This window comes from Emydura macquarii, unplaced genomic scaffold (genome assembly GCF_026122565.2).
Source record: "Emydura macquarii macquarii isolate MOO-44397 ecotype Brisbane River unplaced genomic scaffold, CSIRO-AGI_Emac_v2 contig_67, whole genome shotgun sequence".
NCBI lineage: Eukaryota > Metazoa > Chordata > Testudines > Chelidae > Emydura > Emydura macquarii.
Window position 1 is genome coordinate 585,251 of NW_027130204.1, and position 27,305 is coordinate 612,555.

Here is a 27,305-nt window from a genome sequence, read left to right on the forward strand (position 1 = left end):
GTCACATTTGCCATTGTTGAGTTCTTCAGCATAAGTACAGATGTTTTCTTCTCAGGGCAGGTGCATACTTGTAGCCAGGCTACAGAGTGAGTGAGCGAGTCCAGTGTCAGACAATGTTGGGTGGCAAGGTTAAAGGAGTTGGCAAGCCCTTTTGGGGTAACATGCTTCTAGGGCCCTTTCCCTTTGAAACTGCACATGGTTCAGTCCTCTCACATCATTAGGGGAGCTGGTCCAGTACCACCAGCTGGAGTGCCAGCAGCACATGGCATGTACCTCGGTGCTTGGAGATCAATACCTGGCCAAAGGGTTGGTTGCCTCAAGTCGAACACCTGTAAGACAGCCTTGAGGCAGAAGAGAAGAGGGAAGGACTAACCTCTAACACATCTCTGAGGGTACAGCAATTTCCTGGACAAACCTTATTGAACTAAGTCTCAGTATCCTGGGAGCTCATTGTATTAAAAATGCAAATATTGGTGTTTGTGGGAGATTGTGTGTAACTTGATGAGGTGCCATGACTAATGTAAGCCTTGGAAAGTGTTATGATCTGCAAAGGACTCTATTAAAGAAGACTGAACAGTTAGGAAATACTTGGGAAGAGGGGAATGTAAATACCCTCCTCTGGACCTGATCTTTTAAAGCTTCACCCTGAGGCCCGGACCTTTGTCTATGACCTTTTTGCTGAGATCAAAAGGCCCAAACTGCATAAAGGAGCAACTTGCAGATTTATGTGTTCAGAGCAAAAAGAGTTATGAATTGGTAGTGATGAGAAGACCCTGGAGCCCTTGTTGGAGTGATCTCTTATTAGCATGTTTTCACTGTAAGGCTTTTACTGTAAGAATAAACTCCAATAAGCAACAAGAGTTGTGTGGTAACTTAACATGTGGCAATGATCCGCTTTGCTGTCTCTGCCCAGAAAAGTAAAGCAGGCCTGCTTAGGCAGTCCGACTTTGCTGGGGAACAAACGATGTAGGCAGGAAGCTGTACAACCTGGAAATAACCAGATCAGCGGGGAGGGGGAATGCAGGTCTTCACTCAAGAGAGGTGGAGAGCCAGAAGCCTGAGTGGGTGCCCCGGCTGAAACACACACCAGGCTGGGGTTGTTTTCCCACACTCCTGACCTACTTTTGGACTCCATGCTTTCTGATCTCCAAAAACCCATTATGGGGGGGAGACCCCCACCACTTGCAGCTGCAGCTGGCTGGGAGGGGACTCGGCCCTGGTGTAAAGGCTGCCGAGCTGAGCCCCCCTCCCAGGCGCAGGCTGTGCCCTCCCGCCCTGTTCAGCGACTAAAGCCACGCGCCATTCCGGAGCACTAGGGGGCAGGAGAAGGAGCAGCCGTGCGAGGTAAGCTGTGCAGCGCCTGGCCCTGGCTTTCCGGGCAGCAGCAGCAGCAGGGCGCGCTTCACAGCGGAGCCCTCTCCGCCCTTCCCCTCCATGGGGCTAGTCCCAGGCCAGCCGGTCCCCCTGACTGGAGCGACGCAGCCGGCTTCGCACCCCCAGTGCTGCGCCCTCCGGGCTGCCCTAGCCAGGCCCGCGGGGCTCCAGTTCCGGCCGGGTCCGTGCGGGGAGGGGATCCCGGCCGTCCTTCCCCTCCCCCCTTCCCCAGTTCCGCTCGCCAATGGAAGCCGGACGTGTGGGCTGGGGCGGGAGCCGTCTGTGCCGCCCGGATGGGCTGAAAGGAGCCGCCGGGGAGGCCGATGCCCGCCGCCGCTTTGCTGCTGCCCCTGCCCCGGCCGGGCGGGCGGAGGGAGGTGGCCCGGAACCCGGCCACCGCCGCGGCCGCCTTTGGACACGCACAGGTGGGTGCGAGCCAGCGAGGGCGCCCGGCCGGGGCGGGGCGGTTCTTTCTGTTCGCCGCTGGCTGGGGCAGAGCCTAGTCTAGCAGCTCCGGCCCCGGGGCTGCCCCTGCGGTGTCAGCTCGGCCCTGCCCTGCCCTGCGGTGAACACTCGGGGCCAAGGGAGCGCAGGCCGGCAGCTCCCTAGCCCATCACTGGCGGGGCTCGCCCGCCTCTGGCTGGGGTCTGACTCGGCGGTGGACTATGGCCCGGGTCCTGGAGCAGCTGGGTGATGGGCTCGAGGAGACAGAGCTTGTTACTTTGTGTGATCTTGCTTCTGCCCTAGCTGAATTTGCAAATGGCTCGAGCTCTTTGGAGCCCCTGTAAAGTAATTCAGCCAGTGGCGTTGCCTTTGTTGGCAGCCAATGTTAGTGCTTCTAATGCAGCCATCTGCAGGAAATGTCAGGCCCTCCACAGACGTGCTACCCTTGGCCGGCAAGCTGTGCGCTTTTGCTGCTGCAGTGGGTGAACCAACCAGTGTATTAGCTGGTCTTGTTTTACAAGTGGGGTCTTATCCTCCTGCGGCATTGCAGCTGCTGCTGCATGGGGGGGAAGGGAGGGGAAAGTAATTTCTCCCCACCCCCTGTTCTTGCTAGCATACAGAAAGAGAATTTGGGCTTCAGTTTCATCCGCAAATGTCACCTCTGGTGCTGTTGACTACCTTCTCTGTCTTAATCAAGCTGTTAAAATAAAACTGGGTGCATTCCTACTGAAAAACTTGATACACTTTGCCCTGTTTTCTGTTTACAAGCTTTTCTGCAGAGGTGTTGTGAAAGTCTCAAATTGGCTAATCAAGATTATTCACAAACTTCTTCAATGAATAGTGCCAGGTTTATAATCAAATATATGATTAGAAATGTTCTTGCCCTTGGTTGGCTACATAAATAGGCTAGTCTGGCACTGTGAAGCTGGGTGTGGTTTAAGAATCTGGATAGATGAACTATGCAATCTTGTTTCTCTTCTCTGAAGGAATGCCTTGCCTAACTAGTTCTGTGATTCTAAAATTCACAACAACCTTTGTGGTGGTGGGTAGAATCACTTATGAATTTTACAATCAGACCCTCTCTTTTGACAAATACTCATGCACTAAATTTAGCCTACAGGGCAGTGCTGATGGTACCCCACCAAATGCCCCTACTCATACTGAGTATTAGGCTAGCCCGGTTTTCCTGGTCCATCCCTCGAATATCCTTGGGCCCATAACATACGATCACTGGGGACGGCCTGAGGTACAGATCTTTTGGAAAGATCCAAGCTCTCTGGGGAAACTGAGGCAGCAACAGGTGTTATTGGATTCGGGCGCATCTCTCTCCGTTTTAAGCTGTGAGGGACTCCAAACTTCCCAGCTTCAAAGCCCCCAAGTCATAACTCTTGAGGGATTTAATGGCCAGGCAACCGCTGCTCACATTACCCACCCTCTGTGATTTTTGGGTTGGAGAACCGACCCCTACAGCTGTAAACAGAGCCGAGTTTGCCCTAACCCCATTAGGAGAAACAGGGATTCTAGGGACAAATGTATTAAGAGACTTTTGTGCCATTGAAGACTTTTCCAATTCAACCTTGTATGTACAGCCTGGATACAGCATTAAAGAACAAGAGCCAGAAACTGTTTTTATTCATGCAGTACATCACTGCTCAGCCCTTAAAGCTCCTGAAATTTTAAAACAACCTAAATGGCCTACTGATGTCCATGATATGGCCAACAGTGTCCAAGGGGTCTGGGCTCAATCAAAATTAGCTTGTGGAAAAATTGATGCTCTAGAAAAGGTAACAGGATTAGACCCCCCCACCTCAGCAGCAGTACTGCTTCCCAACGGGAGCTGAGCCCAGCATAGAAGAGACTGTCAATAGTTTGCTTAAGCAAGGAGTCCTAGTAGAAAAAGCCAGCCCCAATAACAGCCTTATCTGGCCAGTTCAAAAGGCAGATAGGAAAACCTGGCGCTTGACTGTTGATCTCCGAGCTCTTAATAAATCCACCCCTACTCGAGCACCGGTAGTAGCCAAATACCCAGAGGTTATGGCTTCCATAGCTGGTGATGCAAAATGGTTTTCTGTTTTAGACTTCTCCAATGCATTTTCGCAATTCCCTTAGACCTTGACTCCTGGTATAAATTTGCCTTCACCTTCAAAGGAAGACAATTCAATTTTACCCGGGTTCTACAGGGTTTTAAAAATTCTCCTACCATCTGCCATGCCCATGTCATCAAAATGTGGGACCACCTTCCTCCTGAGGATCAACCTCACGTTATTTCCTATGTCGATGACATACTAGTCACAGCATACTCATGTTCTGAGTGTTTAAACAGAACACAGAAGGTGTTGCAAATTATTCATGACACTGGTTTCAAAGTAAACCCTGAAAAGGCACAGTTAGTTCTCCAGCAGGTCCAGATAGGGGTACTCAATTCCATTAATTCAGAAGTATTGGCAAGTAAAATTAAGTGATCTGGGGTCGATTGTACAGAAGATGGGTCTCCCCTTACATGACGGTTTATATGCAATTAGCCATTTACAGTTGCAGATGGCAGACTTGAGCCAAAGCCTGAGTAATGCCCTTACTACAGACAGTGCTACACTGGCAAAAGCCATCTTATGGTTAGAGGCAAACACTTCAACCACCCTCACATGTGTACAAGCCCAATTATGGCAATATATTGTTGCCAAAGATGTAATTGATCAAGCTTTGAGAGGAGAAATACCTGAAGCCATTAACAAGGAATATGTAACCAGTCCTTGGGCAAGGTTAATCACCTTGGCACTTAATACCACCACCTGAATATTAAGCCTTGCCATCCTTGAATATCAGCCACAGCAAGTCTTGATAGCTAGCCCACTAGTGCCCCTGAGTATTACCATTAATCAGACTGTCCTCATGCCTATCATATCTTCCCAATGGGCAATTAAAGTACAAGATCGCTGGAAAGAAATTAATTTTCAACCCTGTGAAAAAATTAACCAATGTGCGTATATGTGTCCCGGTTATGTTTTGTATTATAAAGATGTATGCTTAAGTAATGATCAAGCAGAATGTCAATATTCTATGTATAAGGAGTATTCGAATCAAAGTGTTATCATTGATATTGGGGAAGGATGTGTGAGTCTTCGAACTACATGTAATGTATTAATAATCAATTCACAAAATGTTGTTTTAAATGAAAGTTCTAACTGTTTTTGTAATGTTGTAGAAATTTTAGGATGTGATTTTAACTTTAATAGACAAACACTTGACCAACAATCTTTCATTTGGGGATTTCATATTTTTAATAAGACTGATTTAAATGATGTCCAATTAGGAATGTCCTCAGATGAGCTGCAGAAACTAATTCACCACTCAGATTTATATAAAAAGGTTCAAGAAGTTCAAACTTCAGCAAACCACACTGTTATTACCGTGCAACGCATGAGCAAATCCATTTATTAGACAAAGCAGAAGATATCACGCAGCGCCGCATGTGGGAAACCCTTTTCGGATGGTCTCCATTAGCATTCTAAATTTGGCTTTACATTACACCCCATTGTGGTGGTTTTGAGCATTGGCGTATTGTTGACGATAATACAATGTATTCTCGTATGTAGGACCCGACAGCTGTTCTTACGAATCGAGTCCCGTGCCCGTGAAGAAGAGCTGCGTGCTCTCTTAACTCGAATATAAATGCAGGCACCCAAGCATGTCCAGTGAGAAGATGTAACCTTGGAGGTAGTGGCTCTACTTGCCTTGATGGTAATGCTGGAATGTCTAGGTGATGCCACATAAATGCCTTATGGGCATCAAGCCGGGGACTGTAGACCATGACATTTCAGCTAAGCTGGGCCTACTTATAAAATTAAGCTACCAAATTAATAAGTTGTATATTGCAGAGTATGTGAAATAGTGGCTGGAGTCCCTTTTGAAAAGGGGTGATTGTTTCTCATTGCAACACACCCATGCTGTTTTTCTATTCTCAGAGTATGTCTGATATTTCATTAAGATAACTGTTTATTAATTGCCTCTCTTGTCTGGACCATTTTCCCTAATGAAAGAAGTATTCTATCCTCTGGGAGTAACTCATCTATGTAGTAAACAGAAATGTGTTAAATGCAGGGCGTGCTAGACCTCCATGGTTCCAGACCTCTCAAAATACCTTATGATCAAAGCTAATGGCTGGAAGCCACCCCAGGTATTGCTCAATTTAATCACAACAACCCCAATATCCTTTTGTTTGAAGGGTGGAACACTGAAACTAAACAACAAATCTAGGTGGCTAGCGCCTTTTCACTAAGTAAAGCACATGGGTCTGTCCCTCTTGTACTGTTTTTTGGAATTCCTGTGTTTACTCATGTAAATTACCAAAATGCTTTGAAAAACATTGGATTTAAGAATATAAAAGAGAAGCAATGGAAATAAGCAAGCAGGCAAGCTTCAAGGGTGAAGAATCACTCTGGACAAGAAACTGACAAGACCTGCCATCTTGCCCAGCTGTCTTCTGAGACCAGGGATCCAAGCTCTCAGGGGAAGCTGCTAAGAAACCATTGCCGCCTCTTGCCTGCATTAATGAGGATAATTGCTTTTGCAGCTAAAATATACTGGACTTTTGGTTTGAGGGCTCATTTTATATGTTTGTAAGTATAGTAATTAAAGCCTTTCTGTCATTATCGAACGAGAGTCGTGTCAGTTCCTGAGCACACTAATAGCAGATCCCAGTCTGTGAGTTAACACAGCGAAAAGCTATAATTATAGGGAAGTAATTGATAGGATCACTTCTTTCTTTTGCTGAAGTTGGACACTCTGGTATCTCCTTAGTTCTTTATGAATTCTAAAAACATTGTTAGTGATCCAGTAACTTACTTTCTTGAACTTCTTTTATCCTAGCATGCATTTCATCTGAGCCTGTATTGCTTGTATGTGTGAACTTTCCAAGTATTCTGTTAACTTGCTCTCAATCAGGAGGTATGTTTTCAAGGCTTTCGTCCCTTCCTATCTTTCTAAACTTTGTGTGTCTGAGTCCAATATCTAAGTTGCTTCATCATTTAATTCCTTTCTTGTTTGTTATGGACCTACTAGTACCCAAAAGCTGGGTGTGGTTTGTAAAGTCGCGTGTTTTCTTTCTTTTTCTTAAAAGAAAAAGCCAAAAATGTCTGAGCACTTAAAACTGGACAGTAACAGACTGCAAATCCCTGTGATTGTTAAACCTGCTGATACTTGAAATAAAAAGTTTCCATCACTTCACACTGACTCTACAGACATTCTAGGCTTCAGAGTGTTGTTTTGGTTTTTGTGTGTGCTGGGTGTGTTGATTTGTGTGTGGTTGTGTTGTGCTGGGAAAGTTGTGTGGGTGGCAAATGAGGGTGTATGCTGTAGTGAAGTGTTTGCAGTTATTGTATATGCTAGTTGTAGTGGTGTGTGGGTGGTTGATTTGTATCTAGGAGATTGTGCTGGGAGAGTGGTTTAAGGGTGCACGGATGTAGCACTATCCACTGGCTCTCATACAACTAATCAAACCATTGCATGCAAATTAGCTGTGAAGAGTAAGGGTGGTTACTGGTTGAGTTACCTCTAATATCACAATGGTCTAGGTCTCTTTGCATGGCATACACTCATGCCTCACTGTACAAATTACACCCATGTGGTGTATATCTAAAGTAAAAATGGCTGAGAACCTAAAAATTGGATGGTAGCAGACTGTGAAACTCAGTGACGATTGAAACTGGTAATATTCTGAATAGAAAGAGCTCTCAACCATTTCTGTAGTTGCTTCTATTTTTTTCTGTTGTGTAAGAAAATGATTATATCCATGATAATTTTGTGTTTTAAAATCAAGGTAAATCTAGCCTTGCTTTGCCATAGACCTTGCTGGAGTGGTTTTACAGAGTGCTACAGGAGCGTTGGTTCAAGTCTCACATAAGAATCTCTTAAAGGTAGTGTCAGTGACTGGATGACTAGCTGGCCTTGTAAAATGATGGCTCAGAATCAGTGGCAATGAAGTCCACAGAACTATAAAACCATTAGTTCAAAAACTGAACATGGGTTAGACTTTCCCTACCTGAGAATATGCCCAGACTTAGTCTAGACAGTATTTTGTCTGGTAGGCTTTTTACTCGAGTTTTCTCTTCATTCCAGAAGTGCCTGACTGAAGTGAGAAATTACCCTTTTGCCTGTTTATACAGCACAATTACCCATCTTGCTTCAGTTTCTGCATACTTGTGGTCGTTCACTGCACTTGTGACTTTCTTAAGTTAACTGCTATACCACAACCAGCTGGGTAACTGCAACCTATTATTAGCAAGTTGCTGAAAGCGGCTGCCGCCACTCTTTCTAGATCAAACTAGAGAAAAGAAGTGAACGCTGATTTCCCACTCAGGTAAGAGCCTCTGGCATCTTTGCAGAGCCCTCTCTTTCCTTCTGGCTTCAGATGAGGTACAGCTGACTATTTAAATAAGGAAACCAAAAGGGAAGAGAGTGCTTCCTGCTCTGAGGAAGAGTTGGAAAGATAGCAGGCTGCAATAGAGAGAAATACTTCAATGCCTTTCATCCACACAGAAGGGATTCTTGGTGCTGAGGAACTAGACATTAAGGGGGGGGCAGAAATTTAAAGAGTCACATATCAGGCATCCTGGAGAAAGAAAGGAATGAACTCCCACCCTCTGCATTTAGGAATTCTGCTCTTCTGATGCCCTCATTGGTAAATGTGTTGGGGAAAAACTTGTTTTGAAGGAGCAGGAGCCTACATCTGGTGAGTGAAATCTTCTTCTTGGTGTTGTATTTGCTGAACCTTACATATCAGGTATCTACCATTTCTCAAATTCCTTCTTTTTGCTGTAGAGCCCTCTGGAGAACTAGAGTTGGGAAGGGCTTTTTCTCCAGCTGGTGTTGGGGTGGGGGGGAATGGGCATAGGGAATCTTCTCCTAAGAGCTCTCCTCCCAACCAACAGGCTTTAGTGCCAACAAAGCAATCTGACTGCCCACGCCCTCCCTCTCCCTTGCTGAGAACGGGCATGGCTCAAAACTCCAGTCTTCTCCAGAGTTTGAGCACAGAAATAGGGAAGCCAAAACCTGATGTAAAACAAGTGGGGAAAAAGCCTATCCTGTATCAAAATGGTTCTTATTTTGATTTGTAGTTCACTTTCCTGTCCTCCCTGTTGCTGGTTCAGGGCTGCACTTTAAAAGGCTTAATAAAGTCTTGGCTGATCAAAAGAGGTTCTTAATTTGAACGTCATTCTGGGATACATCAGCAGGAGTGTTGTAAGAAGACGTGAAAAGTAATTCTTCCGCTCTACTCAGCACTATTAAGGTCTCAACTAGAGTACGGTGTTCAGTTCTGGGCACTGCTTTTTGAGAAAGATGTGGACAAATTGGAGAAAGTCCAGAGGGGAGCAACAAAAATGATGAAAGGTCTAGAACACATAATCTACAAGGAAAGATTGGGGGGGGATGGGTTTATTTAGTCTGGGGAAGAGAAGATGGGGGACATAACAGCTTTCAAGTGCATAAAAGGTTATGTTCTAAAGAGGAGGGTGATAAATGGTTCTCCTTATCCCCTGAGGACTGGACAAGAAGCAAAGGGCTAAAATTGCAGCAAGGGCGGTTTAGGTTGGACATTAGGAAAAACTTGTTAACTGTCAGGGTGGTTAAGCAGTGGAACAAATTGCCTAGGGGAGATTGTTGAATTGCCCTCATTGGAGGTTTTTAAGAGCAGGTTAGACAAACATTTGTTAGGGATGGTCTAGATAATACTTAGTCCTGCCTCAGTGGAGGGGACTGGCCTAGATGGCTGATTGATTGATGTACTCTTCACTCTTACATGTCTATGATTCTATGGTCTCTTTGATACTATGAGTGTCTCAAATGCAATAAGATCACCTGCTCTAGATTACCTTGTTCCTTTAAAAAAGTTGTAACTGATTCAAGTTAAAATAATTAGTCTGAAATAAGCAGGTGCAGCCCCTTTGCATGGACACACTTAGTGACATCAGTTTCTAAATGAATTAAGATAAATTGATGCAATTTTCCTGTGTAGACAAAGCCTAACGGTCAAAGATGTAGCAAGTATAGGAAAATAGAGAGGTAAACAAAACCTCTGGTAATAGTTTGCTAATCCCAATAAAGATCTGACCTCTGGGCATCCTCCCTTCTGCTTGTATCTTACACACAGCTGGGTTTAATCTTTGGCTCTCTGCTGTAGATCCCAGATCCTTGGTCTGAGTGGTCTAGTATAAATGTGATGGCCAAACACACTTTCAGGGCTTCAAACAGTACCGATGTTGTGTTCCAAGTGACACCTCACTCAGGATTGTAAAATTGTAATGAGAGAGAGATTTTTGTGTATGTCCCTGGAGTAACTGATCAGGTGTTGGATTGTTGCTGGCATCCCATGTATGCAATAAGGCATAGTCATGAGTTTGTAAAATCCTATGAAGAAACAAAGCAGTTTCACATTGTGACCTCTTGTGTAGGGGGTCTGTATGATTTGGGGGGGGGGGACGATTTGCCCATTAGTGGGGCTCAGATTTCACTACTGATCCTCTTAGGGCATGGGGTTGGGTTATTATCCTATGCATAGAGAAGGGACTTTACCATCACCCGTAGCCTCATATAGGGAGGCAGGACAGGCATCAACAGCTAGTATTATAGCTTCTCAGATCTTAAGGCTAGAAGGAACCAAGAGGGTTGTCTAGTCTGACCTCCTGCATTGCACAGGTCAAAGAATTTCACCCATTACCATAAATGGCAAGCCCTTCTTATTACCCCTTTTGGCTCTCTAACTCATTCTGCTTTTTGCTTCTCTTTTTCCTGGAAGCCTTAGCTGAATGGTTTGGGCTTTTTTTCGCTGTTTCCTGTATAGAATTGTTTTAACTACCTTTATTGAAAGCAATTTCTCATGAAGTCACAGCGGCATCCTCCTTTCCCCTTGCATTCCCTCTTGGAATCTGTTCCTACTGGCCTATGTGCAGTACAGACCTGGACTGATGGCCTGAGCCCCATGCTAGTGCCCCCAGCTGCTAGACTCACTATAGACTGAGAGACAAGGTGTGGGAGGGGATATCTTTTATTGGACCAACTTCTGAAAGACAAGCTTCAGAGCCACCCAGAGCGCCTCTTACCGTCTACACTGTAATGGTTCTATGCTGTGGCTCTCCTGCAGAGTGCAGTACCGCCTGCTGCCGCTGGGGGGCTCCTGGGCTCTTCAATGGCTGCAATACACCCCGCTGTCCCTAGGGCATCAACAGTCGGTGCCGGCAGCACAGGCACGAAATCCAGGCCGGAGTGGGGCTAATGTGGATTAGCAGAGCTAACTACAGTGCCTTTGCTCCTGCATCACCAGGGCCAGCAATGGGTGGGGTGCTGGGTGGGGCGGGGCAGGGTGCAGTGTCTTAATCTTACAGAAGGGAGGAGTCCAGAGGTGTGTGCACATAGGACTCTGGGCCTGGAGAGGGCTGGGCTGGGAGAGTTGGGGGGAGGGAAAACACTGGGGGGTGGGGGCAGACATGACTGGAGAGGGAGAAAGTGGTCTGTGACCCCCTTTCCTATATCCTCCCCTGGCCTTTTGCTGCAGAGCGCCCCAGCTCGTCATTCCAAAGAGGGTCAGGGCTCCCCTCCTCTCTGACCCCCCACAACAGGCTCCTAGCACTGCGCTGGTCAAATCTGGCCATCATCCCTGCAGGGGGGATGCTGTCAGCCATGGCCCCAGCCACAGGACCAATTGTCACGACTCTGGTGATAGTAGGGTTGTTAGGCGCTCGCATGCTGCAGTGGTGAGTGTGGTGCAGACAGAAGGGATTCCATGGCTGCGGTTAATAGGAAGCCTGGCCTAAGATGTGCCTCTTGCATCGTGCTTTGAACCTTGTCCCGCCTGAGCTGCAGGATTCCCAAGCCAGACATCCCTTCCTGAGCACGTGGGGAGGGCAGAGTTTTGGCAGGGCGGAGCTGAGTCGGTTTGGAGAGGGAAGAAGAGATCAGGGCTGGTGGGAGCACGTGGGTCCAGTTTGGAGAGAAGGGGAGGATGCTGGTGGCTCCTACCATGCCATGCTGACAGGCCTGTGTAGAGATGGGAGATTGCTGGGTCAGTGGCTGTGGGAGCGTCTCCCCTGTTGCTAGAGATTGATTTCCCCCAAAGAGAGGATGCCAGTACTGCCTGCAAGGCCCCTGGGTCAGCCACAGGCTGCCCCCAGCTCTAGCACTCACACCAAAAGCATATTTATTATTTGGGTTTGGGTAGCACCAGAGATGAGGGCTCCATTGTGCTCAGTGCTGTAAAACCTGTTCATCCCTGCCTTACAGAGCTAACTCTGGGCACAAGGCAGACAAAGGCGTTGTGGCGTGTCTAAAACAAGCTCTAGCATTTCCCTCATTTAAATGGCAGCTCACATCACTCAAGACCCTTCCTCAAGTTATACTCACCCCTCTGATGTGTTAGCCGCCTACAAGCCCTCAGAAAACCCACCCCCTCTGCCAGTCTCCCTGCACGTACTCCAAGAAGCACATCCAGCTCATGCAGCACAAGCTCTCATTCACGCCCCCTCCCCCTCTAACCAAACCTACCGTACCAGCTCCAGTATCTGCAGAGTCTTCCCAGGCAGCATCCCCGGTGCTTATACCTTCTTCTCTTCTGCCTGGCAAGCAATTAGGAGAAGCCTTGCTCTGAATGGGTGAAACTGACCAATACTTTGGCCAATTGATCCTCCTTCACCGATCAGACTGGCTGCATTTCCTGGGTGAGGGGATGCCCTGTAATCTTGCTGACTCTCGATTGTTCTCTCTCCTGCAGCTCTGCCCCGGGGTCTGCAGCAGGCTCTGCCAGGAGACTTTTGTTCCATAATCCGCAGGTAAGCGGGGTAGTAGGACGTGGTGTGGGGATTTGTAACTTCTCCCCACGTCTCCTTTCAGTCCCTGGCCTGGCTCCATGGTGCCCCCCATCCTCTGCCTTTGCCATGTATCTGTCCAAGCTCCCCTTTAGTAGCTGCATCTTCTGGGCCATGTGAACCGGGTGTGAGCCCTGCTCCTCCAATTCCTCCATTCCTAACCTAATCTTTCCTTCCCTCCATCCTCCAAGCAAATATTTAATTTTCTCCAATGCAGTCACCCCAGCTGTCTCCTCTTCACTCCCCTGCCAAAGTGCTTTCCGGAGCAGGCTCGCTAGCAATCATTCCCCATGACCTGTGTCTGTGTGGTATGGTGCCAGGGAAGGGTACTGGCAAGCAGCTGCTCAGGGTCTCTGAAATGAGCTGTAGTCATGTGTTGTTGTCTGAGGTTGGCAGGGGAACACTGGTGAGAGAATTTCCCATGCCCACATCCCCTTCATCTCTCTGGGCCACATTCCCCTCTCAGCACCAGTCCTTATCAGGTGGCACCAGAGTTGGGTGAAGGCTGCATTTAGCAGGAGCCTGTTTGTTTGTGTCTTTTTGTAGGGGGAGGAAGAGAAGGGGTTGGTCAGGTCAGAGTGGAAGGTCTGGGTAAGACCTTAAGCCAAATTCTGCTCTGTCACCACCCTACAGTTGCACTGATTTCCATAGGGTTTTGTGGGGTGACAAGGGAAGAATCTAAACAGTCAAAAACCCAGTCATTTCTATTTCTGCTTGTAACGTCTCTGGGGGCCAGTTTCTCCCAAGCCTCTGGGCTGGATCTTCCTATGAATGTTCCCAGATAGGGTCCCGCTCTCCAAATGTAAGGTCTGAGTGAGGCCTGACATCTGGAGGCACGTTAGTTTCCAGTGATGTGCTGAGGTCCGTAGATCCATGCAATGGAGCTGTACTGAACTTTGCTTCCAGTTGGGAATCATGTAGCAATATGAGGGCGTTCCCAGGGGAGGAATGCTGTGTTGCAGCCACTGCTGCTTGTGTGTCTCCTCCCTCCCAGTCACCCCTGCAAGCCCTGTGGGCCCCTTCTGCTGCTCCGTCCACAGCTGGCTCTCCCATTCCTCTAGCCAACTGTATAATCATGCATGTTTGTTCTATCTGAGTCTCGTTTGGTTTAGTAGTAATAAGATGGCCTTCCGAGCTGTCGGCCCTGCAACACGCAGCCGGAGATCTCAGGGGCAAGCCAAGCACCTTCCCTCTGGAGGCCAATCTGTGACGGCGCAGTCTTGGTGACCCTGTTGTCTTTTCAGCAGGCTTGCCCAGATGTCACAGATTGGAACTTTGTAAACAGTTCTGCTGATACATAAACCAGGGTAGAATCCAGCTCCCTCTCCCAGCTGCACTAGCTCTGCCCATGTGTAAACAGCGGTAAAGACTTATCGTCGCCGTCACCAACTAGGACTCAGACACACCCAGGGAGCTGCTCTGCTGTGAGGGAAAGTGTTGCTTTTCCAGCACAGCCCCAGTCTTTAAAAAGTAGCTATGGGAGAAGAGGCAGGGGAAATCCACTTAGGGCCTCCTTATGGGGCAATTACAGAACACAGAAACAAAAGAGGAGGTAAGTGGGGGGGATGGTGCATGGAGAAGCCTGGGTCATATTAAAAGTGACCCTGCCTGTGGAAAGTCTCCATCAGTATGTGGTGGGCACACATAGCACCTACCCTTCTCCACCCCGTACAGAGACTGTCTAGGGGACCCACAGCACTCGGCAGTTGGTAATGGCACATTTCTCTTTCTGCAGCGATGGTGACGAGGCTGCTGCTGTGCCCCATTGCAGTCCTCCTCCTAGCGGCCGCCTTCAGCCTGGATCCTTGCCATGGTGCCAAGGTGCTGGTGATGCCCACCATTGTCTTCGACAGCCACCTACATGTCTTCATGCGGGTGGCGGAGGCACTGAATGACCAGGGCCATGAGGCCGTGCTTCTCCTCCATGAGGGTCGGGAATCCGAGCCCTTCCTGCCAGGCCTTCGAGTGCAAAGGTACTGGGGGATCTTCAGTACAGAGAGCGCGGATGCCTGGGTGCAGGAGAAGATAAAGCGTGTCTTCCAGGGGAAGAGGACCTCCCTGGAGATGTTCTCCTTCCTGGAGAAGTACTTGGAAAACTGTGATCTAGTGCTGGGGGATGCGAACCTTCTGCAGCAGCTTCTGGCTGAGGGCTTTGACTTGTTCTTGGTAGACCCCAACGAGATGTGTGGCTTCATTCTGGCCCACCTCCTTGGCATCAAATACGCCGTCATCTCCACCGGCTTCTGGTACCCCGCGGAGATTGGTGCCACGTCCCCCATCGCCTATGTCCCTGAGTTTAACTCCCTGATGACAGACAGGATGGGGCTGGTGGGGCGGACTTGGAATCTCCTGGTCTACGTGGTCAGTCGCATCGCCACCAAGCTGGTCATCCTGCCCAAGTTTGACCACCTCATGCAGAAACATGGGGTGGAGCCGCGGAAGTCCATGCTGGAGCTTGTCTATGGGACCAGCCTCTTCTTCCTATGCAACGATGTGGTGCTGGACTTTCCCAGGCCCACGCTCCCCCATGTCATTTTCACTGGGGGAATCCTTGCTGAGCCTGAAAAGCCCCTTCCTGTGGTAAGTCCAGGAGGAGGGACTGGTCGCTTTAGAGCTCTGAGGTTAACTTCCCTGGTCCTGTCCAAGGCATCTATGGGCTGCGGTCAGAGATCCATCCAGGGTGTGTCTTCCCTTGAGGAGCCTGACCGGCACTGGTGAGCCTCAGAAACTATGCAACAGCCCGTGAAACCTGCACAGCAACTCACTGCAGGGCAGGTCACAAGTGTGTGTGTTGGGGTTGGGGGGATGAGATAGGATGCAGTTTTGGGTCCCCCGTCCTGTGTAACGCTGCCTCCACCCTGCAGGACTGGAGAGTTCTGCACTGGCAGCAAGAGTCCCTATACTGAGCCAGGAAAAGCCCAATATTGACTTCTTCTGGGCTCTGAACTGAGCAGGCTCCTCTCTGTTCTCCTATTGCTTCAACACCCCAGGTTTTCCTTTTAACCCTGTTCCCTCACTCGCCTCCATAAGTGCAGGTCTACTCTGAAAAATGACCTCTTTAAAAACACATTGCGGGTTCCGGCTTATCCTCTCTCTGATCCTGCATTGAATCAGCTCCGTTTACAAGTTAAAAGAAATTTCTCCCCTCCCCCAACTGCCAGCCCTGCAAACTCTGCAACTCAGCAAGAGATGATGGATCACTAGAAATCGCCCTGTTCTGAAGCATCTGGCACTAGGCTAGATGGACCATTGGTCTGACCACTATGCTCTTTCCTAGATAACACTACCAATAGATTCTAGAGGCCAGAGTCTGCTTCTCAGTGTCTCCTGTGCTAATCCTGTTCTCTTCCGTGGGGTTGTACAGATGTGATGCATCCCTGCCATTGGCACTGAGTTTCAAGAGCCCTGTCTACACTAGAGTTCCCAGAGCTGCTACTGCTGGTGGAGCGAGGAGTGCTGAAAACATTCAGAGAAAACTGATTACGGTGGCCAAGATTTAAGATGGCTTGGCTTGACAGGAAGGTCCCCGTGGCCTAGCCAATGGCTTGAAATGGAGACAAAATGCCAGTTTCAGCACCTGTCTCCGATGACAGTCTTAGTTAAGACTGCTGATAAATATCAATTACATGAAAACACCAGTGGTAGACTGCTAGATGGAACTCTTTTCTTTTTTTTTTCTTTTTAAGTTGGGAACTTTGGAATAAAGGTCCCACAACCATGCTTCACTCTGCCCCTGTGTGTTCCCAGCCTTGCTTATCGTGTGTGTCTGAGTAAGGTGGGGAGGTTACAGATACATACAGTTCAGAGAACCCCACGTTTCAGAGGGTGGATGAGGCCTGGGGCCAATCCTGCCAGGTGCTGAGCCAGATTCACCAAAGCACTTAAGCCCATGTTGACCTTTAAATGAGAGTTGTCCCAAGTGCCTCTCAGGGGATTACTGGTGTGCTTATGTATTCTGCCCTAGATCAGCCCTATGCCCCGTATCTTGCAGGACACAGCCTGTAGAGTGTTGCTGCTAATTAAATACTGGCAAGATGGCTGCTGGCTCAGCTGTTTGCATTTGGGTGGTAGGATGCTAGGTTAGATGTATGTAGATTAAGGTATTTCCATCTTGAACTGAGGCCCTAACCCTGTAATTCCAGCATGGAAGCAGTCCCAACAGCTCTGGTTCTTTATATCCTTATCGTATTTAAGAGAGGGTAGCTGAGAGTTTGGTCTATGCTGGAAATGTGGATTAGGTATTTGTGTTAAAGGACGTTCTGGGTGGGTGGCTGCGCATTGATATGAGGTTAGCTACATTTCCAGAGGGAGCTTTAACGATGAAATTCCTGAATTTCCGAGGTTGGGTTTTTAGTATAACATGGGCAATTTAATTATCTATTTACAGGAGTTACAGCTGCTACTTAAAAATCTGGAATTTCCTGTTTCTTTAAAAACGTAGGTTTTAAATACAGTTCTGCATCCCAAAGAAAATCTTGCCATGAAATTCAAGAGAACCTCCAATCATTGAATTTAATCTCTCCTTGGCCCCTGACCTTCTTGAAATGAACCATGCTGTAAAGAAAGGGTTAAAATCCAGCCAGCACTTCACAGAGGTCTCAAAGGGTCAGATGTTGTATGTGAATAACTGTAGATTAGACCCTTTCACCTGCTGACCTGACACTTCCACACAAGGCCTTTTTGAGGGCATGATTTGCGGTTTCTAGATGAAGCAGCTTTGTTATTTTTCCCCCTTGAGAGATGAACCTTCCCTCATACCCCCCTCCTTTTTTTTTTTTTTTTTTTTTAACTGGAAGGTTTGAGGGGGGGGGAATGTTTCCTCACGCATCTCAGCTTGTCAACATTTGTTTTTAAGGAAGTTGGAGGTTAGGGAGAGATTTTCAGAGTGTTTGATGGGAATTGGACATCCCCTTCCTTGAGGCAGCTTTGAAAACCTTTCCCTGAAATCCTCCAATGTTAGGAGAACACACTTGGGAAACCTGAGGGGGCAAGGAGGTGGAGATAATTGTTGGGATCAGGCCAAATCAGTCTGATAAGGGAAAAGTAGTTCAGGAGAGTGTGTACATGGGCCAGCTGTTGGCAGCCTGGAAAACCTACCTACACGCAGGGATGTTGGAACAATTTTATAGTGGGGGCACTGATGATAGAAACCATGTATTTGGCGTTTGTTGTTATTTCTTCAAGCCGGGGTAGGCGGCAGCACCTCTAGTTCCAGTATCACTGCCTACACCTAGTAACTGGGGCCCTGATCCTCACAGATATTGAGGCACCTAAATCCCACCCAAACCAGTGGAAGTTGGGAGCCTAAATACCTTTAAGGATCTGAAGAACTAAATCAACTAGCCAGAAGTAGATATTAGAGACGAGGATGGAAGCCTCCCATCAGCAAAATCCTAATGGCTTGGGATGTTGCTAAGATTTCTGTCAGGGCACTGTCCCTAGGCCCTGCTTCAGGGGCTTCTTTCATATCTGTGTCTGGCTAGAGCATCCTTTTCGATGCTGGAATGGCAAAGGTGCCCAGTTTCTTCTCATGTCCCTTCCAGACCTGCCTGGTTTCCAAAGGCCTGTATTTTGGGGCTCCTCCTCAACAGTTAGTAACCCCAGCCCCTGCTACTGCTGCTTAGAGTCTCCCAAAGCAGCATCGTGAAATGGGTTCTCTTGCCCATTCCCAACACGAGCAGGGAGGCTACCAGCATCTAGGTAACTTTGCTCTTGCCTGCCAAAGCTACAAACAGAGAACCCACCTGTTTTCTAGAGCTGTTTGCCGGCTCAGCGAGATGGCCTTGTGCAGGGTTGGATGGGGAAGGCCTTCTTTACAGCCATAGTGGCTACCAGTGTAATTATGCTTTTCAATGAAAGCTGAAGTTCTACAGGTAGTGACGGGTGAAGCTCCCCACTCCACAGAGAAGACTTTCCAGGACGGTGGTGGGGTGTCCCAGCCCTCTGGGGAGAGGCTGTGAGGCAAAGCTGTGTGTGTGCATTCACCTGTAGGGCCTGCGCCTCTGGGTGGAAGCTGCAGACGCCGGTGTTGTTGTCGTCTCCTTTGGCATTGGGATCCGAGCACTCCCGAGCAACTTGGTGGAGAAGATGGCTGGGGCATTTGCTCGCCTTCCGCAGAGGGTCGTGTGGAGGTGAGGGGCCTCCTTTCTCTCTGGTTGTAGGTTGGTGCAGGATTGGGTTTCCAGGAGTGATTCCAGCTCAGTCTGCTTTATCCTGGTTTCCCTTCTCTGTTTTCCTGGCAGATACTTTGGTCAGAAGCCAAATAACCAGGGTGAGAATACACTGATGATGGAGTGGCTGCCCCAAAATGACCTGCTGGGTAAGACTGGGAGAGCTGCAAAAGGCAGAGAAATGTGGGTGAGAGAAATACTGTATTTCAGGTGCTTGTTCACAACCAGAGCAAAACAAATACCACTGTAGGGTGTGTCTGAGCCTGTCACCCAGAGTGAGTGGGATCAGAAAGCAATGGCCTCCTTGTCCAGTGAAACCAGCCCCCACTGGTTTTGCTACATCAGGTGCTTCCCAGCAGGAGATGGGGGGAGGGTCCTTCCTGGCTCCTCACCCTCCGCCTATCCCCAAGACATGCCCTGTTCCTCCCACACCTGTATTGATGCAGCAAGTGTTTTGTATGGAGAAGGCCTGGGCAAACTAGGGCATCTGCATTTGAGCAGCCAGGGGGGACTCGCTTTCTCTCGCTTCACTTTAGGTCACCCCAATGTGAAAGTCTTCGTCAGCCACTGCGGGATGAATGGCATATTTGAGGCAATCTATCATGGCGTGCCGGTTGTGGGCTTCCCTTTCTATGGCGACCAGTTTGACATCATGACAAGAGTTCAGGCAAAAGGCATGGGGATTCTCCTGGACTGGAGCCGAGTATGCGAAGATGACCTTTACCAGGCCATAGTCACCGTCATCTCTAACCCCAGGTGAGGCTGTCAGCCCAACAGCTCTGTCACTCCAACAGGGAACCGATGAACAAGTTGGTTGCATCCTCCTTTCTGAAGCCTGTAACAATTGGATCAAACACTGGTTCCACCAGGTGCATTGCTTGCTCGGCTGCATGATCCAGCGCCTTCTGTTTTTAAGACGGGTGCCTGAAGCAGCCAAAAACCCGAGTGTGTCAGTATTTACGATTACGGGGAAATGGCTCTGGTTTTGTTTGCATTCCTTTAACTGTAAAATTCCCGTGGAATGCTCCCTGAATCCTGGAATGCTGCTCAAATCTTCTCCCATCTGAATAGCCACATGTTAGCACATCAGAGCAGATTGTGCCCCGAAGTCCTCGCCAGGCAATCTGGTTGGTCTTGCCCAAATGGCTTTTACACAGAGACTCATAGACTTGAAGGTCAGAATCATCTAGTCTGACCTCCTGCACAAAGCAGCCACAGAACCTCACCCACCCACGCCTGGTTTAAACAACCCACCCACGCCTGGTTTAAACAACTGGTTTAAAGGCTTCAAGGTACAGAGAATCCACCAGCAAGTGAGCCATCCCCCATGCTACAGAGGAAGGCGAAAACCCCCCAGGGCCTCTGCCAATCTGCCCTGGGGGAAATTTCCCTCCTGACCCCAAATTTGGTGATCAGCTAAACTCTGAGCATGTGGGCAAGACTCACCAGCCAGACACCCGGAAAGAATTCTCTGCAGTAATTCAGAACCCACCCCCTCAAACATCCCATCACAGGCCATTGGCATATCTACCACCAGTAGTCAAAGATCAGTTAATTGCCAAACTAGGCTGTCCCATCATACCATCCCCTCCATAAACTTACCAAGCTCAGTTTTGAAGCCAGCAAAGCTTTTTACCCCTTGGTAGTTTTTTATCCCTTGGAAGGCTATTGCAGAACTTCCATCCTATGATGGTTAGAAACCTTCATCTAATTTCAAGTCTAAACTTCATGATGGCCAGTTTATATCCATTTGTTCTTGTGTCCACATTGGCACTGAACTTAAATAATTCCTCTCCCTCCCTGGTATTTTTCCCCCGGTGTATTTATCAGGTTTTGACCAGTAAGCACAGCTAGTGCTAGGACTGGTGTATACTAGATGCAATTCTTCATCTGATTTTTAAGATCACTGGGCCAGCGAGTGACTTTTGCCCTTCCTGTGTGATATTGGCTAGAACTCTCCTGAAGTGACCTGGCGATATCTTGCATTTGAAGGGGTGCCCTATAGCCCGCTCCCGTAAAACGCTGAGTGCACCCAATTGCTATTGTTCTTGGTGCTAGGCAGGATCGGGCCCAAAGTCAGAAAAGTGCCTCTATCACTCGGTTTTTTTTACGGGGCCACCTACAGGCTCCCCCTGGGATGTAAAAACCCAGCTGGGTCCTTTGACCCTTTAATGTGATCATGGTGCCTATTAAAAAGATTCCATCACTGGAATTTACCTGACCCCTCCGCTCCTGATGCATACGGCAGAAGAGACTGGCTCGCATGGCCACAGCTGAATCTGCTCTGCAGAACTAACGGGAGTAAAACAGTCCATGATGGTGATTATAGGCACTTGAGGAACAGATCTAGGGCCTGAGTGTGAGAGGGCGGGGCTTGGATCCTTGTAGACCTCGTGCCCGTTGTGAATCGGAAGGGCTGGTTTATTTCTCAGTCACCTCTCTGGATAAAGCAGTGCTTCAGTACGGATGACTTTGATTTTTTTGCTTTCCCCCTTGCAGCTACAGTAAAGCAGCCAAGCAGATCTCGGCTCTGCACCGAGACACGCCTATGCATGCTCTGAACCGCACAGTGTACTGGCTGGAGTACATCCTCCGCCACAATGGGGCACCGTACCTTCGCCCAGCCGTCTATGACCTTTCCTTCTACGAGTACTTCTGCCTGGATATCCTTGCTGTCTTTCTTCTCTGTCTGGCTGGCGCTGCCTATGCCCTGTACAAAGCCATTGTGTGGTACAGGGGGAAGGGTGCCCGCCCTGTGCAACTGAACAGCAGTTGTTTGAACGGCCACCTCACAGAGGGGAAGAAGATGCAGTAGCGTAGCGCGGTTGGGGCTTGGCCCCCTCCAATGACACAGACTCCAGTGCAAGAACCTGCACACAGAGACTAAAGCTTGTTCTGTGTATTTGGTTGCTGTTCATGTGGCTGGGAAGAGGGGGGAAAGGGCGTCGCGCACACGGGCCTTTGCCCCTGGGTACAGCATGTGTGGGCGGGCACGTGGAGCGAGGTGTGGGTGAATGCAGTTGGCCAGGACTGTGGGAGTGTTGAGGCGGGGCATGAGAGAGAGGTTTCTGGGAGGACCGTGGGGGCTGCTCCCTTTTTATTCATGTTGGTTTAGATGCTGGTGTTACCCTTCTGGCTTGCTTGGGTCTGCCGTGGGGCATAGGGCAGGAGTGGTGCTTTGTCTGTAGCAGTTACCGTTTCTCCCCAGCTCCGTTAACAAGGCCCTGAGAACTTGGGACTCCTTCGGGTACAGGGGGGAAGCTGTGGAGGGGGAAGGGAAGGGCACCCTAAATGTTGTTTAAAAATTGATCTTTGTTTTATATTTCTTGGGCAGATGTTCTTGCTGCTTCGCTTGGTGCTCTGCACGCGAGGCTATGTTTGTGCTTACTTATGTTTTAATAAACTGTCGTCTTTCCTCTGAGCGGAGGTCTTTGGTCTGCATGAGGAGTGCTTCCTTCGAGATGCAGGCGGCTGTAGCTTTAGCGGGGTCTGATTCAAAGCCAGCTCAGTTTTTGTGGCTCTTGCCCTTTGCTGCACAAGCCTCCCCAACGCCTCTCCATACGTGCTGCCGCAGTCCTCAGCCAGCTCCTCCCTTGCTGCCACGCCGCGTTCTCCTCCTCCTGGTTTCCAGCGCACACCCCCGTCTTCACCTGGTCAGTTGCACACACTCCATGTTGGGACGACTGAGGAAGAAGGCAGGGCAGAGACACTGAGCCAGGAGGTCCAGTCTCTAAGGGAAAGGAGAATCATGTGCGAGAGCTTTTAGTTCAGTGCAGCCCAGCAGCCTTAAGGCCAGTGCTCTTTAAAGGCAGCACTACGCTTTGTTAAGGAAACCAAGCCTCAGACATGACTGGGCCTGCCCGCTCCCCATCGCGAGGGTGTGGTATGGTGACGACACCAAGGACCAAGTGCCTCCAGCCGCCTGAGCTGTACAACTGTAAGCCAAGCCAACTCTGTGCCCTAGTCTTACAACCCACCTATAGCCATACGGAAAATGCACTTGGCGATGCCTTGGAACAAGCATGGATGTTTCTGCGCTGGCAGGTTGGTTGAGGCTGTCCCGACTCTTGCAGTAGTTGACCCGTTATCCCCCAGCCAGGGTTAACCATCTGCCAGTGGGTCCACTGTGTTTCCTGGGCCTGGCTCCTAGTTTGCCTTTAAGGATAAAATGCTTGTCATAGATGTGAATGGGGGGAACAATCTGTGGGACTGCACCTACACTGCCATCCTGAAGGGGCCATTCCGGCACAGCACCCAGCTGCTGACTGGGTAGGGGCACTTGGAGCCGGCAGGAATTTTTGCTGGCTCCAACTCTAGTGTCAAGCTTCATGTCCTTCCAGTGCCGCTCACGTTCCTAGGAGGCATGACTAAGGACTCTGTGTTCAGCAGGCCGAATTCTGGCTCCTCCCTTACACCTTCTTGACATCCCTGGCTGCTGGGGTAATGGAGATGAGTCTGTCCTCTGCTCTCGGCCAAATCTAGAGCCCAAACACACTGGTGCAAAGAGACACAAACGTAAACCCTTATCTGCTTACTGATGTGTGATTTGTACTTCATGAGGATTCTTGCACTTTCCTGATGCGTCTGATCCTGGCTCCTGGGCTACCTCTGGCAGTCCTATGTAACTTACATCCCTTCCGCCTGGGGACTGCTGAGTCTAAGTGGATGTAACTTACATGCTGCTGGGGCAGACGGGAGGAATGTGCCAAGACAAACAGCTGACAGAGGGTTTCTGGAGACAAATAGCTCGCTTCTTGCTGGTAGTTGAGGAAAGAGGGTTGTGAGAACTGGCCTCCCCTGCCCTTCATGCCTTGGCCAAGAGATGGTTGAGATAAGGGCTATGTGGCTTTTCAAAAAACAGCATAACAAGTTTCACGACATGCCTGGCCTAGTACAGCTGTTTCCAATTCATCAGCCATGAGTCACTGGTCACCCAGGAGCAACTTGGAAAGCATGGGGGTGTCCTGGGGCGGAAGGGTAGGGGGCGTGAAGCTCGTATACTTGTTTCAGCACTTTGGCACCAGTGGGGTGGGCCGTCAGTAGTTCCTCTTGGCCTATGCAGCCCACATCGCAACTCGACTACTTCGATTTAGTTTGGTGCAGCAAGGCAGAAGGCCCGTGGCTTAGCTGACCTCCAGGTGCTGTTTCTAGCCTGAAAAAGGGAAGGCTGCCGTGCTGGTGAGGAGACCAGTGTGCAGTACTTGTTCCCAGTAAGCCTTGCTGCTGCAACTGATTCTCCTGCTGTGGGCTGGGCCGGTTTTCCCTGTCCGTGTGCATTCCTGATGCAGAGATAGGGCCGTGGCACAGAGAGGTGGTGCTAGGCTTTCTTGCATCGCATCAACAGAGAAACTGCAGGAGTGAGCACCAAAATCTGTTCTAGCTCATGCTCCTTCTGGAAAGATGCTGGGCAGAGCCGTTCCTGGAGCAGGCACGTGTGCAGGGACTGGGCTCCGGCAGGGAAGGGGAGGTGCCTGTTTCCCTCTGCGAGTAAAAGTCAGTGTGACACCCAGCTGTTCCCTTTGTGACCTGCAGGGGGCTAAGCCAGGACCCAACTGTGCCCTGACTTGCTGTGTCATTGTAGGCAAGTCACTTAACTTCTCTAAAACAATTAATTGTCTCTGTAAAATGGTGCCCTCTTCTGTTGAGTGAGTGCCTCAAGATCTACAGAAGAACATGTGCTGTTATATCAAGCCAAAGCTATGAGTTGTGGGGCATCAAGCAAGAGAAGTGCCTGAACTTGCTGAAGGGTGGTGCTCAGAGCCATGCCTCCCCATTCTTCTCTGTGGACTGAAAGGGGGTGTGATGGCTAAGCTCAGGAGCTGAGACTCCGGTCTAGGCACCATGCAGCTATTTGTGTGCAAGGCTGGCTTTCCCTCTGGGTTTTTGGGAAGGAACAGAAAGTGCTTCAGTAAAATGCTGAAATGGTAGCATTCTTGCTGGTGTATGCAAAACCCTTTGGAAGGGACTGTGGGCATCTCCAGGGATGGGGTGGTGCGGGGGGAGAGAATTAACTTGCTTTTCAAGTTTGGTTTGTGCAGTCAGGTTATTCAGAACCTCGCCTAGCAATGTGGAAAGGCAGGCTTGTGAACAGATCGCAGTGCCTGATAGGCTGGGAAAGTCAATTTGGAGAGGACCACTCAAACACTACACAGGCACTGTGGAAACTCTGGTGCGGGGAGTGTACCAATACTCCCTTTTCTGGGCATCTCCCTGCAGCGTTGGCCATGCAGCTGGCCTCCAACTAGTGGGCCTCTCTGCAGCTTTTGGCACAGGAGCCCTCCAAGCTTATTGCTAACCTGCTGGATGTGGCTGGGGAGGTCAGTGCCATACTGCAGAGGCTCCAGCAGGCCTCAGAGAGCAGTGAATAAATGTTGTTTTGCCCAGGGCCCTTCCCATGGGATGGATCGCTGCAGCACAGCACAGCACATCTCCCTTTCTGTGTGGCCCAGGCCTCTACTCCTACCAACATGATGCTGTCACTTAGGTGCCTCATTTTTCACAGGCACAGCCAGTGGCACTAAGCTGTCCATATTTAGAGAAAGCAGCTCCTGGCTAACGAGCAGCAGTTCTAGCTCTGTGCTGGCTGGAAGGGGGAAATGTGTAGAAGACCTGGCAGTGACACCCCCTCCCTCAGTGGTACAAAGAATCCAGGCCTCTGACTCCTCTAGTTAGCCTCCGTAAGCTGCTAGAGGATAACTAAAGTCTCCCCCTCCAGCTTGCTTGGAAACTTTCCTTCCTCCTAGCTGACCAGTGCCTTGTTTGTCTCCCCCAGCTGGGCTTACTGGAATTCACAGTATTAGAAGCTGATTGTGAAAACCATGCACATGCTGGAGTCTTTGCAGGATACTTCTGCCCCCTGCACCACAATTTAGGCTGCTGTGAGAACCTCGCTGTTGTGTCTTAGGGTGGTGCTTCTGAGGGCAGCCTGGGCTGTAAGTCACCTGTAGCCACCTGCCTCCAGCAGGAGGGAGTCATGCCTGTGCCAGCTGAGTATTAACCACTGGGGGGCTCTGCCAGTGGATGTACCCCAGCCAAGCATCTGTCCCTGATCACTGGCTACCTACAGCAATTCTAAAATGTGAATGAGGGCTGACCTTTATTAGTTGTTCCCTTGTGTAGCTAATCGATTCTAACCCAAAAGTTCAGCCTGTGCTCCTAGAACCCAGTCTTCTATGAAGCACCCCGTGCCTCAAGCCACTGCCTCAGTGAATGGATGCAGAATGTCTTTCCACTGTGTGATAGGATGAATCAGGCTTTTTTCATAGACAGGGTGATCCCCCTCACTGTTTGGTTTTCACGGCCGACTGGGTTTGCTGTTTATCGTCTTTGAGGGCTTTCCAGTGACTTTTCTGGGTTGGTGCAAAGGTGAATGATGGACGAATATGTTACACGATTGGCTAGCCGGGGAGTGTGACAGCTCCTTCCCTCTTCAATAGGCCTTCATCAAGATATATACTTCCCATCAAGACTGTACTTTCACTCCAAGACCATAATTTTTAATATAGTTACATTATTCCTTAAATATCATCCCCCATACACACCTCCCAATGATGAAGGGTATTGATAAGTTATAAGCTTTCAAGGGAGAGCTCTCATGATACCCTTCATGGATGAATTCCATTACAGTGGCCTATGAGGTGCAGTGAGCTTGTCCGGGCTGAGACAGTTGATTGTAAAGAAAAGCAATTTCCCCTTTCCCAGATGGTGCTCTGTGTCACACGTAATCCCTGCGCTGGCTCATAGGCAAAAGTTTGACTCTCTGTATGAGATGAGGCACAATGCAAGACCTTCCTCTTTGATGTTTTTTCCACTATAACCAAAATAGTTACTACAACCGCATCCCTGTCAAGAAACCCTCTCCAGCCAAGAGAACTTTCTGTAACAACAGAAGGGCGCAAGTGTGGGCTCCCTGTGCAGGAATTCTAGCTGTGCCTACTACCCCATTCTACCCACTAGGTGGCACTGCTTCCTAGAAAACCCTGCCTTGGGGCCAGATGGGATGAGCTCAGACCTGTCCTGGCCTCTCTGCCCAAGAGACACCAGGTACAATGGGTGGGGGAATGGAGCATAGCCATCCTTTTGCACTAGGGAGATCGTTCAGTTTCTCTCACCTGGTGCCTCCTGGTCAAGGGAGGGGGGGGAATACTGAGCTTCTTCAGGGGTAGTCCTACCAGTAGGGGGCACTGCAGGACAGGGACTCGGTTTTGTTGTGCTATGAAATGGCCAAAAGTTTTGTCCACCGCCTCCCCCGATCCTTTGTGCACTTTGATCCTGGTTTGTTTTTCAGGTCGTGCTGTGGCTGGGAGGAAGTGGAAGAGGGGGTGGCGCTGCTGCAGCGTCTAGCTTGTGCTCTCCATGCTCCAGCCTTGAAGCACCAAGTCAGCTCGTTTCCTCCTCTCCCAGTCTCTCCTGGTGGGGGTGCTGTACATGATAGAGGAGTGGTGGTGGAAACGACTTAATCTAT

The 27,305-nt window shown here is 49.3% G+C and overlaps 1 protein-coding gene across 5 annotated transcripts; it reads left to right on the forward strand.

Moving 5' to 3' along the window:
• The first annotated feature begins 1,228 nt into the window (after positions 1-1,228).
• LOC137144968 (2-hydroxyacylsphingosine 1-beta-galactosyltransferase-like) lies at positions 1,229-27,305 on the forward strand. Of its 5 annotated transcripts, none has more exons than XM_067535838.1 (7): positions 1,229-1,344; positions 12,578-12,635; positions 14,407-15,251; positions 18,663-18,802; positions 18,914-18,990; positions 19,378-19,597; positions 27,129-27,305. In XM_067535838.1, the coding sequence occupies exons 3-7, from the start codon at positions 14,409-14,411 to the stop codon at positions 27,298-27,300; spliced, it is 1,452 nt and encodes a 483-aa protein (XP_067391939.1). In that variant the 5' UTR covers positions 1,229-1,344; positions 12,578-12,635; positions 14,407-14,408; the 3' UTR covers positions 27,301-27,305. The 5 variants fall into 5 exon arrangements, with proteins under 5 accessions (XP_067391939.1, XP_067391627.1, XP_067391700.1 ...); XM_067535526.1 differs by lacking the exon at positions 27,129-27,305 and adding an exon at positions 21,341-23,324 and having other exon boundaries at positions 1,267-1,344; XM_067535599.1 differs by lacking the exons at positions 1,229-1,344; positions 27,129-27,305 and adding exons at positions 1,634-1,799; positions 21,341-23,324.